The sequence below is a fragment of the Papio anubis genome, chromosome 3 (assembly GCF_008728515.1).
Source record: "Papio anubis isolate 15944 chromosome 3, Panubis1.0, whole genome shotgun sequence".
Lineage (NCBI taxonomy): Eukaryota > Metazoa > Chordata > Mammalia > Primates > Cercopithecidae > Papio > Papio anubis.
The window spans coordinates 178,132,155-178,149,497 of NC_044978.1; the positions used below are offsets into that span (position 1 = coordinate 178,132,155).

At 40.8% G+C, this 17,343-nt stretch overlaps 1 protein-coding gene and 2 long non-coding RNA genes across 5 annotated transcripts in view; 1 reads left to right on the forward strand and 2 right to left on the reverse strand.

Moving 5' to 3' along the window:
* STK32B (serine/threonine kinase 32B) overlaps positions 1–13,996 on the forward strand; it is a 412,340-nt gene extending 398,344 nt beyond the window's left edge. For both annotated transcript variants that reach the window (XM_003898462.5, XM_009206514.4), the window contains one exon: positions 11,988–13,996. In XM_003898462.5, the coding sequence (XP_003898511.1) occupies positions 11,988–12,126 (139 nt within the window). In that variant the 3' untranslated portion in view covers positions 12,127–13,996. The remainder of the gene's footprint in view (positions 1–11,987) is intronic.
* Positions 13,576–15,675, reverse strand: LOC103884198. The gene is made up of 2 exons (XR_646708.4): positions 15,066–15,675; positions 13,576–14,755 (listed from the first exon to the last, which is right to left on the reverse strand). It is a non-coding gene; the product is annotated as an uncharacterized LOC103884198 (long non-coding RNA).
* A 31-nt stretch (positions 15,676–15,706) lies between these two features.
* Positions 15,707–17,343, reverse strand: part of LOC103884196 — a 59,491-nt gene continuing 57,854 nt past the window's right edge. For both annotated transcript variants that reach the window (XR_004182854.1, XR_004182853.1), the window contains one exon: positions 15,707–15,754. This is a non-coding gene — a long non-coding RNA (uncharacterized LOC103884196). The remainder of the gene's footprint in view (positions 15,755–17,343) is intronic.

Sequence of the window (17,343 nt, forward strand, 5' to 3'; positions counted from 1 at the left end):
AGTGAAGGAGAAATAAAATCCTTTACAGATAAGCAAATGCTTAGAGATTTTGTCACCACTAGGCCTGCCTTACAAGAGACCCTGAAGGAAGCACTAAACATGGAAAGGAACAACCGGTACCAGCCATTGCAAAAACATGCCAAAATGTAAAGACCATTTAGGTTAGGAAGAAACTGCATCAACTAACGAGCAAAATAACCAGTTAATATCATAATGGCAGGATCAAGTTCACACATAACAATCTTAACCTTAAATGTAAATGGACTAAATGCTCCAATTAAAAGACACAGACTGGCAAACTGATAAAGAGTCAAGACCCATCAGTCTGCTATTCAGGGAGACCCATCTCACACATGCAGACATACATAGGCTCAAAATAAAGGGATGGAGGAAGATTTACTAAGCAAATGGAGAACAAAAAGTAGGGGTTGCAATACTAGTCTCCCTTGGATAAAACAGGACTTTAAACCATCAAAGATCAAAAGAGACAAAGAAGGCCATTACATAATGGTAAAAGGGATCAATTCAACAGGAAGAGCTAACTATCCTAAATATATATGTATCCAACACAGGAGCACCTAGATTCATAAAGCAAAGTCCTTAGAGACTTACAAAGAGATTTAGACTCCATACAATAATAATGGGAGACTTCAACACTCCACTGTCAACATTAGACAGATCAACGAGAAAGTTAACAAGGATATCCAGGAATTGAACTCATCTCTGCAGCAAGCAGACCTACTAGACATCTATAGAACTTTCCACCCCAAAATCAACAGAATATACATTCTCAGCACCACATTGCACTTATTCCAAAATTGACCACATAATTGGAAGTAAAGCACCTCAGCAAATGTACAAGAACAGAACATAACAAACTGTCTCAGACCACAGTGCAATCAAACTAGAACCAGGGATCAAGAAACTCAATCAAACTGCCTAACTACGTGGAAACTGAACAACCTGCTCCTGAATGACTACATTGGTATTATCACGAAATGAAGGGCAGAAATAAAGATGTTCTTTGAAATCAATGAGAACAAAGATACAACATACCAGAATCTCTTGGACACATTTAAAAGCAGTGTGTAGGGAAATTTATAGCACTAAAATGCCCACAAGAGAAAGAGCAGAAAAAGATCTAAATTGACACCCCTAGCATCACAATTAAAAGAACTAAAGAAGCAAGAGCAAACACATTCAAAAGCTAGCAGAAGGCAAGAAATAACCAAGATCAGAGCAGAACTGAAGGAGATAGAGACACAAAAACCCTCCAAAAATATCAATAATGAATCCAGGAGTTGGTTTTTGAAAAGATCAACAAAATTGACAGACCGCTAGCAAGACTAATAAAGAAGAAAAAGAGAGAAGAATCAAATAGATGCACAAAAGTCGATAAAGGATATCACCACCGACCCCACACAGAAATAAACTACCATCAGAGAATACTATAAACACTCTAATGCTAAATAAACTAGGAAAATCTAGAAGAAATGGATAATTTCCTGAGATTAATTTACACTCTTCCTGACTAACCAGGAAGAGTTGAACTCTGAATAGACCAATAGCAGGCTTTAAAATTGAGCACACTAATAGCCTACCAACCAAAAAAAGTCCAGGACCAGATGGATTCACAGCTGAATTCTGCCAGAGGTACAAGGAGGAGCTGGTACCATTCCTTCTGAAACTACTCCAATCAATAGAAAAAGAGGGAATCCTCCCTAACTCATTTTAAGCAGGCCAACATCATCCTGATACCAAAGCTCGGCAGAACACAACAAAAAAAGAGAATTTTAGACCAATATCCCTGATGAAATATCATGCAAAAAATCCTCAATAAAATACTGGCAAACCGGATCTAGCAGCACATCAAAAGTTTATCCACTATGATCAAGTGGGCTTCATCCCTGGGATGCAAGGCTGGTTCAACATTCGCAAATCGTCAATAAACATAATCCAGCATATAAACAGAATGAAAGACAAGAACCACATGATTATCTCTAATAGATGCAGAAAAGGCCTTTTGACAAAATTCAACAGCCCTTCATGCTATCAACGCCAATAAATTCGTATTGATGGAACGTACCTCAAAAATAATAAGAGCTATTTATGACAAAACCCACAGCCACATCATACTGAATGGGCAAAAACTGGAAAAAATTCCCTTTGAAAACTGGCATGCCCTCTCACCACTCCCTATTCAACATAGTGTTAAAGCCCCACAGGGCAATCAGGCAAGAGAAAGAAATAAAGGATATTCGAAGTTAGGAAAGAAGAAGTCAAATTGTCCCTCTTTGCAGATGACATGATTGTATATTTAAAAATCCCATTGTCTCAGCCCAAAACCTCGGCCGATACAAACTTCAGCAAAGCACCAGGATACAAAATTAATGTGCAAAAATCACAAGCATTCTTATACATCAATAACAGACAAACAGAGAGCCAACCATGAATGAACTTCCATTCACAATTGCTTCAAAGAGAATCAAATACCTAGGAACTAAATCCTACAAGGGATGTGTGCTGACCTCTTCAAGGAGAACTACAAACCACTGCTCAGTGAAATAAAAGAGGACACAAACAATGGAAGAACATACTACGCCTCATGGATAGGAAGAATCAATATCGCGGAAATGGCCATACCGCCCATAGTTACTTTATAGATTCCATGCCATCCCCATCGTTACCAATGCAGTTTCTTCACGCAGAATTGAAACGCTTTAAAGTTCACATGGAACCAAAAAGAGCCCTCGCGATTCCAAGACAATCCTAAGTCAAAAGAACAAAGCTGAGGCATCACTACCTGACTTCAAACTATACTACAAGGCTACAGTCACCAAACAGCATGTACTGGTACCAAAACAGAGATATAGACCAATGGAACAGAACAGAGTCCCCAGAAATAATACCACACATCTACAGCCATCTGATCTTGGACAAACCTGAGAGAAAACAAGAAATGGGAAAGGATTCCATTTAATAAATGGTGCTGGGAAAATTGGCTAGCCATAAGTAGAAAGCTGAAACTGGATCCTTTCCTTACTCCTTATACGAAAATTAATTCAAGATGGATTAGAGACTTAAATGTTAGACCTAATACCATAAAAACCCTAGAGGAAAACCTAGGTAGGACCATTCAGGACATAGGCATGGGCAAAGACTTCATGTCTAAAACACCAAAAGTAACGGCAGCAAAAGCCAAAATTGACAAATGGGATCTAATTAAACTAAAGAGCTTCTGCACAGCAAAAGAAACTACCATCAGAGTGAACAGGCAACCTGCAGAATGGGAGAAAATTTTTGCAATCTACTCATCTGACAAAGGGCTAATATCCAGAACCTGCAAAGAACTCAAACAAATTTACAAGAAAAAAACAAACAGCCCCATCAAAAAGTGGGCAAAGGATATGAACAGACATTTCTCAAAAGAAGACATTCATACAGCCAACAGACACATGAAAAAATGCTCATCATCACTGGCCATCAGAGAAATGCAAATCAAAACCACAATGAGATACCATCTCACACCAGTTAGAATGGCGATCATTAAAAAGTCAGGAAACAACAGGTGCTAGAGAGGATGTGGAGAAATAGGAACACTTTTACACTGTTGGTGGGATTGTAAACTAGCTCAACCATTATGGAAAACAGTATGGCGATTCTTCAAGGATCTAGAACTAGATGTACCATATGACCCAGCCATCCCATTACTGGGTATATACCCAAAGGATTATAAATCATGCTGCTATAAAGACACATGCACACGTATGTTTATTGCGGCACTATTCACAATAGCAAAGACTTGGAATCAACCCAAATGTCCATCAGTGACAGACTGGATTAAGAAAATGTAGCACATATACACCATGGAATACTATGCAGCCATAAAAAAGGATGAGTTTGTGTCCTTTGTAGGGACATGGATGCAGCTGGAAACCATCATTCTTAGCAAACTATCACAAGAACAGAAAACCAAACACTGCATGTTCTCACTCATAGGTGGGAACTGAACAATGAGATCACTCGGACTCGGGAAGGGGAACATCACACACCGGGGCCTATCATGGGGAGGGGGGAGTGGGGAGGGATTGCATTGGGAGTTATACCTGATGTAAATGACGAGTTGATGGGTTCTGACGAGTTGATGGGTGCAGCACACCAACATGGCACAAGTATACATATTTAACAAACCTGCACATTATGCACATGTACCCTAGAACTTAAAGTATAATAAAAAATAAAAATAAAAAAATAAAAAATAAAAATAAATTTAAAAAATTATAATACAATTATAATAAGATAAATAATTAACAACAATACAATTAGTTTGTACAATGATTTTGAACTCAGAGCCAAAGCCTAAGGGCAAAAAACTAAAATCTAAAAGACCGTGGGGGAAACTGGGTGAGACGTGTTGGAGCCATTGAGTCACATTTTATGACTGGGTTGAATTAAAGAAGAAAATGTCAACTTGACAAAAGAAATCACTAATGTAACTTGACCAGAAAGCTGTGCGAGGGTTATTGTCAAAGCTGCCTAGAGCAATTACTTTCTGTGAAATGTGAATTACAGCATTATCCTGCCAAATGAAAAAGGTAGCATCCGGGAGGGGAAGAGTCTTATTCTGATATGGAGTCTTGTGCTGACACCTTAGGATAAGCTGTTTACAGTGTGGAAAACACGCCCTTCTTATTTTGGTTTGCAGTTTAAATGTCTCTGGTTACGGCATCAGGAAGCTTGGTGAGCCTTCTTTGTGGCCCACACATGAGGCATGAAACCTGCTCCTTAAAATGTATCTAGTTTCAGTGTATCAGGCTTTAGGAACAAGCAAGTCTCATTTTAGTAATTTTATTTAAAAAAGAAAGAAAGTTGAATTGGAAGAATTCCAGTTTAGGACCTAGGCTGGTGTATAGGTAGATAACAAGAATTCAAAAACAATGTACAGAGTTACAACCCACTAACAGGTGTATTATGGTTTTTCTTTGGAAACTTTTTCTCTATAGTGATCATATAGGGATCTCAGATTTAAAGTCTCTTGAGGCTAGGAAGCCACACCAAGGCAGACTTTAGATTTTACTTAGAGTCTTGTATTAGTCAGGGCTGCCTAGAAGGACAGAACTAATAGGATTTATGAAGGGGAGTTTATTAGGAGAATTAACTTACACAATCACAAGGCCAAGTCTCACAACAGGCCGTCTGCAAGCTGAGGAGCCAGGAAGCCAGTCCCAGTCCCAAAGCCTCAAAAGTAGGGAATCCGATAGGGCAGGCTTCAGTCTGTGGCCGAAGGCTTCAAAGCCCCTGGCAAATCTAAAACTGGAAGTCCAAGAATCTAAAAGCTGAAGAATTTGGAGTCTGATGTTCAAGGGAAGGAAACATCCAGCATGGGAGAAAGATGGAAGCCAGGAGACTTAGCTAGTCTGGTCTTCCCGTGTTCTTCCGCCTGCTTTTATGGTGCCCACCCAGACTGAGGGTGGGTCTGAGTCTCCCAGTCCACCGACTCAAATGTGAATCTCCTTCGCCGACACCCTTACAGACACACCCAGGAACAACACATGGCATCCTTCCACCCAGTCAAGTCGACACTCAATATTATCCATCACAAGTCTTAAGGTTCCTGGGCCCACCAGGAAGTGACACTTGTTATTTACTCATTATAAGATGGGGATGCTTAAAATCAGGTACTTTGTGCATATTTTTAATATGACATATCAGTCAAAACCTTGATAACATACCCCATGTTTGAAATTGTATTCAACTATAAAGAGAGGGCAGAATTTTATTGGATTTATGCAAATAACCATATTACCATATGAATACTCACAGATATTTCTATTATATGTAGAATTTTAAGAAAATAACCAGAATTATGCCTGATAACCTATCAGATTTCTATGAATTTACATAATTATTGAAACATTCATATCAACAACATGTCCATAAATGTAAGTGAAATAAGATCATTTGTCATTTGACAGTGTTTCTTACATGATTTATCAAATAAACCTAATCATTTACTGCCTCTGCAAGATGAGAGATGTATCCTTTGGTACCTTCCAGGCGTCCAACTAGAAAACCCCAAAGTCAATTTTAAGGAAAAAAAAAAAAAAACCCTTAATGTAGGATGTGATTATGGGGAAGTTTGTTAAAGATCTTAAAAGGCTCAAAACATTTGATCAAAACAGAATCACATGTCACTGTAAAATAATAGTCATTCCCTTAACCAAAGCGATAATCAAAAAGCAATACAGAAAAAGACTCCAAAAGCAATACAGAAAACTACAAACCCTTTCAAAGCTCAGTTTTCTTATGCAATAAAAACCTAATACAGGCCACACAGAAAATTATCTTGTTAAAACATAAAATCTTTCTTTCTTAGGACAAATACCAAAAAGATAAAGACAAACCTTCTGCAGTGTGATTGTTTCTCCTTATAGGAAGCTCATTTAGATAACCTGGAAGTATAGGACACAGAAATAATGTATCCAATGATATGAGTATACACTTAAAGTATAAAGGAATGTAAACAAGAAAACTAGTACCTTAAGCAGAGGAATACATGGCTCTGAGTAACAACATTTGAGGTTTCTGGTTATGACGAAAAACTCAGACATATCAAGAAAAACCAAGAGTACAGAATTAAGTTATACTGAAGAAAAACGTTGCCTTTTTTAGACCTTCAGATAAATGTTCCAGCATCAGGCCATAACAGCAGAGTTAGAACCGGAGAAAGATTTCATGGGAGCTGACAAAAACATTGAAGGAAAAAATTCTCATCCCAGGCCTTCTGAACAGGAGAAAAAAACTGAGGTCAAAGACGTATGACTCCGAAGGCACATACAGCGAGGTATAGCAAAAGTTGAACCTCTGGGAAATTTCAAAAGTAAAACATTACCTCAAGAATGAAATGACCATTTTGAATGAAGAGAACAGCACTTTTAACCTGAAACTAGGGAAATTAAATAGATCTCAGGAATAAGATTACTGTGAAGAAACAGATCTTAGGCCAGGTGTGGGGGCTCACACCTGTAATCCCATTTGGGATGCCTGAGCTCATGAGTTCGAGACCAGCCTGGGCACCATGGCAGGGAGGCTAAGGTGGGAGGATCAGTGGAGCCCAGGAGGTTGAGGCTGCAATGAGCCAAGATCACTCCATTGTGCTCCAGCCTGGGTGACAGAGGAAGACCCTGTCTCAAAAAAAAAAAAAAAAAAAAGAAAAATACCTTAGAATTGAAAATCAGTGTAAGATTCGCGGGGTGCAGTGGCTAATGCCTGTAATCCCAGCACTTTGGGAGGCTGAGGTGGGCAGATCACGAGGTCAGAAGATTGAGACCAGCCTGACCAACATGGTGAAATCCTGTCTCTACTAAAAATACAAAAATCAGCTGGGCTTGGGGGGCGCATGCCTGTAATCCCAACTACTCAGGAGGCTGAGGCAAGAGAATCATTTGAACCCGGGAGATGGAAGTTGCAATGAGCTGAGATCATGCCACTGCACTCCAGCCCGGGCGACAGAGCAAGACTCCGTCTGGAAAAAAAAAAAAAAAGTAATGTAAAATTTTATGGTGTAATGGTGAACACTCTGGACTTGGAATCCAGAATTAAAAATAAAAACATCTTGCAATTTTATTAAGAGCAGATCAATACTTCAGAAACATCTTTTTTTATTTAAATATAGGGAACCTTTTGTTGTAGTTTTTTGCTAATGTATTTTGAATATCAAAGCTCAATTTTTAGAAAGGTTATCACAAATAATTCCTTTTAATTGTAGCCAACTTGATCACATACAACATTACTTTCATACATTTCCCTTTCACAAGCCTTTCTGTGTGACTCACACAGACCATGCATGACATGCCTTAAATATTCTGCTTTGTCTTCTGCCTCTTCCTTCTTAAATAACTCACGTCATTTTATTTTAGGACAAAAATTTACCACACAAGATTCTTTCTTATTCAAAATTAGTCTCTTTTCTTTGCAACCTTCCTTACCAAAAATTTACCTTCATATCTATAACTTTCTTCACATCTTTCTCTCCTACTTACTGATTCTTTTATATCTTGTTTCTATTTTCTTGCTAGATCTATATTTTAAAACCACCTTTAAATAGCCTCTGAATTAGACAAAACATTTTTTCTCAAAGAACATATTTTATGTCTTTCTTATAATAATTCTTATTAAAAACTTCATATTTTTGTATATTTTATATACAAAATTTTATATATTAATTAAAATTTTTAACTCTCAGTAACCTTGAATTTTAGTAAAACTCTAGGAAGCAAGATCTTTAATTGTCTGTCATGTATCAACATTGTGAATGAGAACCAGTTTATAATTTGAAGTCTTAGTTGAAAATGACCCAGACATTTAATGAGTACCTATTAATTAAACATAACCTTAAGATTTTAAATCACATGAAAAGTTTACTTATAGACATTTGTCCAGTTTACATTTTTCTGCTTTATAGCTTACCTAAATTACTTATGAGAATTGACATATTAGACAAAGGTAATCATCATTTCAAGTTATTTCTCTATTAATAATTTTTTAGCCTGTAAATATCAATTGTTTACCGAAGCAAAAACCCTAAAGTTAAATGCATGGTGTCCTGTCAATAACTCAGAAAATATGTCTGCTTTTATTAAATTAGCAATATTAAATTATTTGTATTCATCAAGTAATTGCAGGAAGATCATTATTGTTTTAGGCTGGGTTCATAGCCTTATGATCTTAAAACATATAGAAAAAGCAAAATATAAAACTGTCTGACAAGTAAACCCAGGCAAAAAAAAATGTATGTAGACAATTATGAAGACATTTTAATTTTATTTCATTAACAATTTTATTTTTATTTTATTTATTTACTTTTTATTTATTTATTTATTTATTTTTTTGAGATGCAGTCTTGCTCTGTTGCCAGGCTGGAGTGCTGTGGCACAATCTTGGCTCACTGCAACCTCCACCTCCCAGCAAGCGATTCCCCTGCCTCAACCAACTAGTTTACCAAAGATTTACTTAAGTGACATGAACTTCATAAAACTGATTAATTACTGTATATTTTATATGAGTGCTCTTTTAAATCAATCAAAATAAAATTTCTTAAAGAGATTTCTGGCTGGCTACATCAGATTTTATTATGTAGACAAGATACAATGTAATACGTGTATATATACATAAACACATCTAGATATATATACATACAAATGAAGATCTTGTGGTTTTTATTTTAGAATTTTGTCATGGGATGGTAATACAAACTCACCAGTTTACAAATGATGGTTGGATCCAAATTATTGTTTGAAAAAAATAAGACTAAATTTTAAGATTTTTTTTTTTAATTAGGTAATTTTTTTTTTCTTTTTTTTTTTTTAAGACAGTCTCACTCTGCCACCCAGGCTGGAGTGCAGTGGCATGATCTTGGCTCACTGCAACCTCCACCCCCTAGGTTCAAGCAATTCTCCTGCCTCAGCCTCCCGAGTAGCTGGGATTACAGGTGTGTGCCACCACGCCCAGCTAATTTTTGTATTTTTAGTAGAGATGGGGTTTCACCTTGTTGGCAAGGCTGGCCTTGAACTCCTGACCTAAGGTGATCCACCCACCTCAGCTTCCCAAAGGGCTGGGATTACAGGTTTAACCCACCACATCTGGCCTATTAGACAGTCTTATGAAGGCTGTGAACCAAATTTGGGGTAAGGCAGTTTAAGTTGCCAATATACTGAATTGGACAAAGAATAATGTGACTAAATTTTGTCAGGAGGCCCAAAAGATAAGTTATTTTATTATAGCAGAGTTTGTATCATATTTTCCTGGTCTTAAGTCTTTGTCCTTGAAGATCAAAATGTTGCAGTTCCTTTTTAGTATGAAGAGAATGTCTTTTACATGGAAATTTTTTCTTTGCTTTAAAAAAAAACAGCATGAAGATCAAAGTGATTTTATTTCATTTCTGCTGGTTTGCAAGCGTTCTTCATAGATATTATGTCAGACTAGCTAAGGAGTTTTGGACAAAGAGAGTTTAGCTTAGAGAAGGATAAAGAAAAGAAATTGTGAGAAGGATGGGAAGAGCTCTGGAGAGAAAAGAATTTCAACTAGTTTTAAGACAGTATATTGTAGTGAGGCAATCTTTGAGTACTGAACAATTCTTTTTTTTTAGCCTCAAGATATCAATGAGGTATCATATCTTATTTGAATCCATGATTTTATAGTCATGGTATTTTAATTCAGTTTTAAGAACGCAGACTCTTTAAATAATCCTTGCAGTGTTTGAACATGTTACCAGCTGGAGTCCCAGAAAATATGTTGGCCTGCCTTTGAACTTTGAGAGCCCCATTTTGTGAGTGTTCTGGTCTAATGTCAAATACACAAAAGCCAATTAAACACAAGTGCTGAAGGCAAAAAGTCCAGATAAATGCCAACACAGACAGAAAATAAAGTATATTTTTACTAAGAAGGATGATAAGCCACCTCTTCAACTGAGTGTAAGAGGAAATATCCCATCACCAAGGCCTCAACCCGAATGGAGCCTCCCAGCTCTGTCCTCTGGCTCCTGCCCACTTCACTAGGATGATGTATTTTAACCATGACCACCGTTCCCAGTTGCCCTATCTGGAGAGCTGCAAGCCACGGTGGCAGAGGAACTGCCCGGATTGGGGGAAGGAACCACCAATTCACTGTCTTATGAAACACAGTGTTGCTGCTGGTATTTCAGTGTTATCTGAAGGACTTATTCAAGTACCAGCATTGTTGCAAACACTAGGCATTCCCACTTTGCACACACTCACATTCACACACACAACCATGACCTGTCTAAGGGCATAGACTGTTGTAGTCATCTTAGGATAACCCTGAGGACCCTGCATATAACAAGCATACACAGAGGCTTGCTGGGTGAAACAGCTCTTTCATTTAAATCAAGACAACAGGTGTTGACAACCCGCTCTGCAATCTGTTGGAAAGAAACATACTAGTTTTAAAATTCAGGCTAAAACCTCTTTTTCAGAACAAGGTAGAACTAAGAGTAATTATTATTATTCCCAGCCCTATACTAGATATTTTACATGTATTGTCTGTGATCCCCTTAGCCTCCTGCAAAGTGAACGATATAATTCCTAGTTTTACATAAGAAAGCTGAGGCTAAGAAGAAGATAAAGCAACTTGACTAACATAACCCAAGTAGAAAGTGTTGCAAGCCAGGATGTGAGTTGAGTTCTTCCCTGCTCTAAAAATTCTCACTGCCTCCTTAAATGTCTCCATTCCGTACTTGCTGCCGCCATCCACAGGCAGTGACAGCTGTGGTATAGTGACTGAACTTTAGCTTGAAGATCAGAAACAGAGGGACACTGACATCTTCCAACACATGAAAGGTGACCAAGTGGCCAACTGCTAGGAAATGCAGTGTTCGGAATCACACCCCCTCAACATAGTTTGTAATAGGATATTTTGTAAGTCTGTGTTTAACTGTTTGGATATTTACTTGTGGGATTATTTCATTAGCGCCTGTCTCCCCTTTCGACATTGAGCTCCTTGAGGACAAAGAATATAACTGTTTGGCTTGCCAGAGGATCCCCTGCTCCTAGACATGGTGGCTGGTACACTAGTGGGCAGTTACTACATATATACTGAATGAATGACAGCTGGGACTCACCACCTTTACTGACTGTGAGCCTGGGCAATACAAATATATGATGTAAACAAAAATATAAATATATGATCTCAAGTAAGCATCACAAGGAGCCACAAGATGGGAATTATTATCTCCATTCTGTAGACAGAGAAACTGAGGGTCTATGCATTAAGTAACCCACCCAAGTGCGCCTCAGCTGTGCTTTGATCCCAGGCCCATCTGGCTCTAGTCCACAGCACCCTGGATGCCTTAATGATCAATCCTTCCAGGCAGGGGAGGGTTTGAGCTGACTGACTGCCCAGTGTGTCTCCTGGACGTGCCTCCACAACCCCGTGCCGCACCACTAACTCAGATCTGTGCTTGTTTGCAGGCTCAGGAGGCAGCAGGGACAGGGCAGCCAGCTCTTGGACACCGACAGCCGAGCTGGAGGCCAGGCCCAAAGCAAGCTCCAGGACGGGTGCAACAACAACCTCCTCACCACCACCTGCACCCGCGGCTGCAGCAGCTAAGCCCACACTGTTGCTGCTCAGCAGGACTGCACTCGTCTCCGCCCTGCCCACCCAGAGCCCCTCTTTATGCCCGGAAGGTCCCTGTCTTGCCCCTGAAAACATCAGATGCAGAAAGAGCCCTGGACTTGGAGCTGGGACGCCTGGGTTCTGGTCCCATCTCCATGACTGATTCACTGTGTGACCTCAGACAAGTCACGCCCTCTCTGTGCCTCAGTTTTCTGCATCTGCCAAAGGGGTGAAACACTTCTGCCCCACTTCAAATTACAAGATTATGGGGAGAGCCCAATTAGATAGGAAACATGAAAAACCTCTGATATTTATCAAGTCATTTTTATGTGCAAAATGCAACCTTAATATGTGAAGTGAACTCCCATTCCCCAAAGCAATTAAACCGTCATGACTTTGCAATTTGGCACATCCTAGCTTGTTAGAGAGCACTTTCGGAAAACACAGCCCCAACAGCAAAATACGTATCTGATATTTTGGCCCCTTCTGTGAAAACAACACTCCCAAATCCTGAAGCAAAACCTGAAGTGTCTTCATGTGCGTTCTCTGGCAGGCCACAGTCCTTCTGACCTTGTAAGATGGTGCAGCATGCAGACCAGCCTTGTCCCCAAGGTCTCAGCGCTGCGGTCTCGCTCCTCCCCTCATTTAAGAAGACTACCCTTCTAATTTCAGCAGTCCTCACCACCACCACATCCTTTGTGCTGGGATGGCACACAGGTGTCCATTCAGATGAGAGTCGGGTTACTCCTACAGAGTGTAATCAGCACCCCATCCAACTGGCCCGAAAGCCCAGACGTGCAGCAGAACTCTCCAACTCTATCGGCTTTCAGGGTGTTCTCTCCTGGGAAGGGTGTAAAATCAGCTTGTCAGCATCTTCTTACAGAGAGTACCCCATCTGTATTGGTGAGGCGGCTCCCTCTTTATACATTAGGAAGCATGGGTGCTTAGAAAGTTTATTTCAGGAAGAAAATGGGTTCACACAAAAAGCAAACTACGATCTGCTCAGGGAGAAGCTTGCCTTTGAACTGGAAGATGTTGGGATAAGCAGGGAAAGCTTCGACTTTGGAGTCAGGTTTGTGTTGAGAATCCAGCCCTGCTGGCTACTAAGTGGGAGACCTTAGGCAAAGCATGCAATCGCTCTGAATGGCAGTTTCCTCATTTTTAAATGAGGATGGTAAAACTAACGTTGCAGGGGAGTTATAGGGTTAAAGAAGATCCTGTGTGTAACCCCAAGCATTGGATGACTCATTGAATGGCCTTTTTTGTCAGCATAATTATCATCATTATTTAGATACTTTCTTCTTCACTCACCTGGCAGGTCAGTTTTCTGTGCAAACAAGCCTCCTGTGTAGGATTCTTCCAAATAGTTCCTGGAGTCTTTGATATTTGTTACATCCTGCTGAAGTTCGATTGTGTTTTTATTTTTTCATCCACCTTCCATTGTTTACTTTTTACATGATTACTCAATCCTTGGGGCTGTCCATGTCATCTCTTAGATTTATTAAAAGACATTTTAATGTATGGTGAGGTTTTATATTTTTGTTTTAAAAAAAAGAAATAGTCATTGTTTTCCTCCTTTGAACTGAAGGTATTTCTGGATTGTGTGGTCCTCGTCAGTCGACTTGTTTTGCACACTTTACTTCATGTCCCCATCAACAACCAACCTGCTCCCCACCTCCCCCAGGAAATAATGGGCCTGCTCCTCTCCTCACTGTGACCCTGGAGGCTCTTAAGATTTTTTTTTTTTTTACTGGGCTGAGTTCACAAATTAGGGGCAGGAGCTGGAAGTTGCCCTAGGAACACCAGATTTTCTGGTTCTGTTCAAGTTGGCATTTCTTGTTTGGAATAAACTATTTCTTGGACATTCCTTCTCACCACTTTGTTCTTACTTCAGGGTTGGGTGGGATGAGCCACGTTCCTCTTAGAGTGAAGAGACTCAAGTTTAATTACAAACACAGAAATGGCCATGGTTGGTGGTGTGGACACCAAGCCAATGATGAAATCACTTTGCCCACAGATGAAATCAAACTTAGCTTGGCAATTCGAGACTCTACCTAACTTGATCACAATCTACATGATTGTTGTTACTATTTTGTATTTCCTAAGGTACCATCTATTCACTAAGGAAAAAGTACAGAAAATTCTTCATCAAGAGAAAGACACTTTAACATTCCCTCACATTACCACTCAAACCTTTATACAGCACACACGCACAGGTGCCAATAAACCAGTATTTTCCTTTTCATACCGACTTTTTGATTTTCCACTTTCCTGCTTTCATTCGTCCTGTCCTCTCTATTGGGGATGCCTTTCAGTGCTCATCTGTACATGTTAAAATTCCCATTTCTCAAAGGCCAATTCCATTTCTCCCATGATGTCTTCTGGGGCTCATGGCACCACCCACCCAAGCTAGACGCCACCTCCTCCACGAACTCTCGCGCACACTTGCTGTCACTCATGGCTCTGCTTGCTTTACATCATGCCTTTGCTTGCTGACAACTGCAGCATCACGTTACTCTCACCCATGCCTCACCCTCCTTACCTTCAGGCTCTCTCAAAGAAGCTGGGTCCGATTCATGTCCATCTCCTGATCCCACCCTCCTGTCCTGACAGTGCCTGGCTCCTAAAGGAGCAATCGACAAACTCTGCTTAGGGACGACTTACTTCTGGCACCCTCCTGTCTTCCACCTGGCTCCACTGTCACTTCCCAGAGCTTTTTCCTCTGCAGGTCCCAGTGTTTTCCCAGGGGCTACCCTCCAGTGGCATGCCCAGTCCCCATTCACCCCCTTCAGAGCCACCTTTCCGTGATCTGCAAGTTCCAAATGAGTTTTGCCCTTCCCTCATCCGAACCCCCACTCCCAGTAGAGCACTGCCAAGAAAGCAATCTGATTAAAGAAACCCATTGCCACGCAAGAATCTGTGTTAGGATTTACCTTATGAATGGAAATTCAGGTGCACCGGGACCAGCTGCAGACCAGTGGTGCACCAGGACATGCTGACAATACCGAGTCAGGGCCCATGCTGTGAGTCGCAAGGATCTAGAACTTCTGTCTGTGGCCAGACCAGCCATGCCTGTTGATTTCTGTATAGTCTATGGTGGTTCTCTTGCTACAACTGCAGTGCTGAGCAGCTGCAACAGAGACTCTGTGGCCCACAATGCTGAAAATATTTACCGCCTGGCCCTTTAGAGAACAAGTTGCAGAGCCGTGATCTAGAAGACACATCTGGGACACTAAGTGGGCGGATGGCAAATGCACATTTGCTTCACTCACCTGCAAAAGCCAGTGGGTCTCAGAGCTTGGCAATTCAGCCCTGTGGGTTCCCAGCGGGAAGAATTTGCAGGGGAATGTATAGTCGATTTGCCCTCACCAGTTGACCCCTGAGCTTTTTCCAAACTGGAGCCTTAACCAATAACACTTCCCAGGTCAGTATTATTGAAAGTCTCTGTATTAGTCCGTTCTCACATTGCTATAAGGAACTATCTAAGACTGGGTAATTTATAAAGAAAAGAGATTTAATTGACTTACAGTTCCATAGGCTGTACAGGAAGCCTGGCTGGGGAGGCCTCAGAAAACTTGGAATCATGGCAGAAGGTAAAGGGGAGCAGGCATGTCTTACATGGCTGGAGAAAAAGAAAGAAAGAGTAAAGCAGGAGATGCTACATACTTTTAAACAACCAGATCTTGTGAGAGAACTCACTATCAGGAGAACAGCTAGAGGGAAATCCACCCCCATGATCCAGTCACCTCCTGCCAGGCCCCTCCCCCAATATTGGGAATTACACTTTCAAATGAGATTCGGGCCGGGTCCTGTGGCTCACGCCTATAATCCCAGCAATTTGGGAGGCCTGAGGATCACCTGAGGTCAGGAGTTCGAGACCAACCTAGCCAACATGGTAAAACCTCATCTGTACTAAAAATACAAAAAAATTAGCCAGGAGTGGTGGCGCATGCTGTAATCCCAGCTACGCAGGAGGCTGAGGCAGGAGAATTGCTTGAACTCAGAAGACAGACATGGCAGTGAGCCGAGATCACGCCACTGCACTCCAGCCTGGGTGACAGAGTGACATTCTGTCTCAAAATAAATAAATAAATACATAAATTAAGATTTGGGTGGGACGTAAATCCAAATCATATCAGTCACCCTCTTCTTGTGACCCTCCTCCTCCCATGGAACCAGGCCCTCCCAGAAGTCCGCTACACAGTCTCTGCTTCATGTAGTTTGGTTTCCACGGCACTTGTCACACTGCCCAGTTGATGGTTTTGTGCCCCACTTCTCCCTGCTGGAGGCTGTGGGCTCCATAGGGTGGGCTGTGCACAGGCAGCCCCAGCACAGAGCTGCCTCAAGTGGGTCCTCAGTGGATACGGAAGTTGCACAGACATGCCCACCCCAGCCCCTAACTTGAGCCACGCTTAGCAAACACATGTCACTTTGATGATTCAGCCCACGCACTGTGCCTCTCCTGTGGCATCATTTGCTATCTGTCCCCTTTCCTCTTCCAGTCTCAAACATGAAATCACAGCAGAGTCTCTTCCATTAGCGACTGCCACAAAGAACAGGTATCTGTTTCTTCCTGGGTGATCACAGGCAAACATGATTAATGGATTTCCCTGTCGGTGCTTCTGTGTTTCATGTTTATCCCCTGCCACTCTCAACACACGTTTTCTAATTCTTTCCACCCAGCAGGGAGAGTGGCGAGTCACACATGAGCCTTTCCCAGGCAACATAGCTGCCATCCTTGCATCATCCTATTTCTAAAAATCCATTTGTGCAACCACCTTCTGTGCTTAATTCAATAGCATTTTCTAAATAGAAATTAATTTCACACATTGCTTTAGTCTGAATGTTTGTGTCCTTTTAAATTTCATATGTTGACATGTCAACCTTCAGGGTGATGATGTTGAGAAGTAGGGTCTTTGGGAGGTGATTGAGCTATAAGGGTGGAGCCCTTATAAACAGAATTAATGCCCTAAGAGGTCCCAGAGAACTCTCTGGCCCCTTCTACCATGTGAGGACACAGGGAAAAGGTATCAAAAAGCAGATCCTGCCAAGACACCAAATCAGCCATAATCCTGGACTTCCCAGCCCCCAGTACTGTGAGAAGCAAATTTCTGCTGTTTATAAACTACTCAGTTTATGATATTTTGTTATAGCAGCCTAAACAGACTAAGACACGCATCATATTTTTAATCCTTAACAATTAAGAGTGAG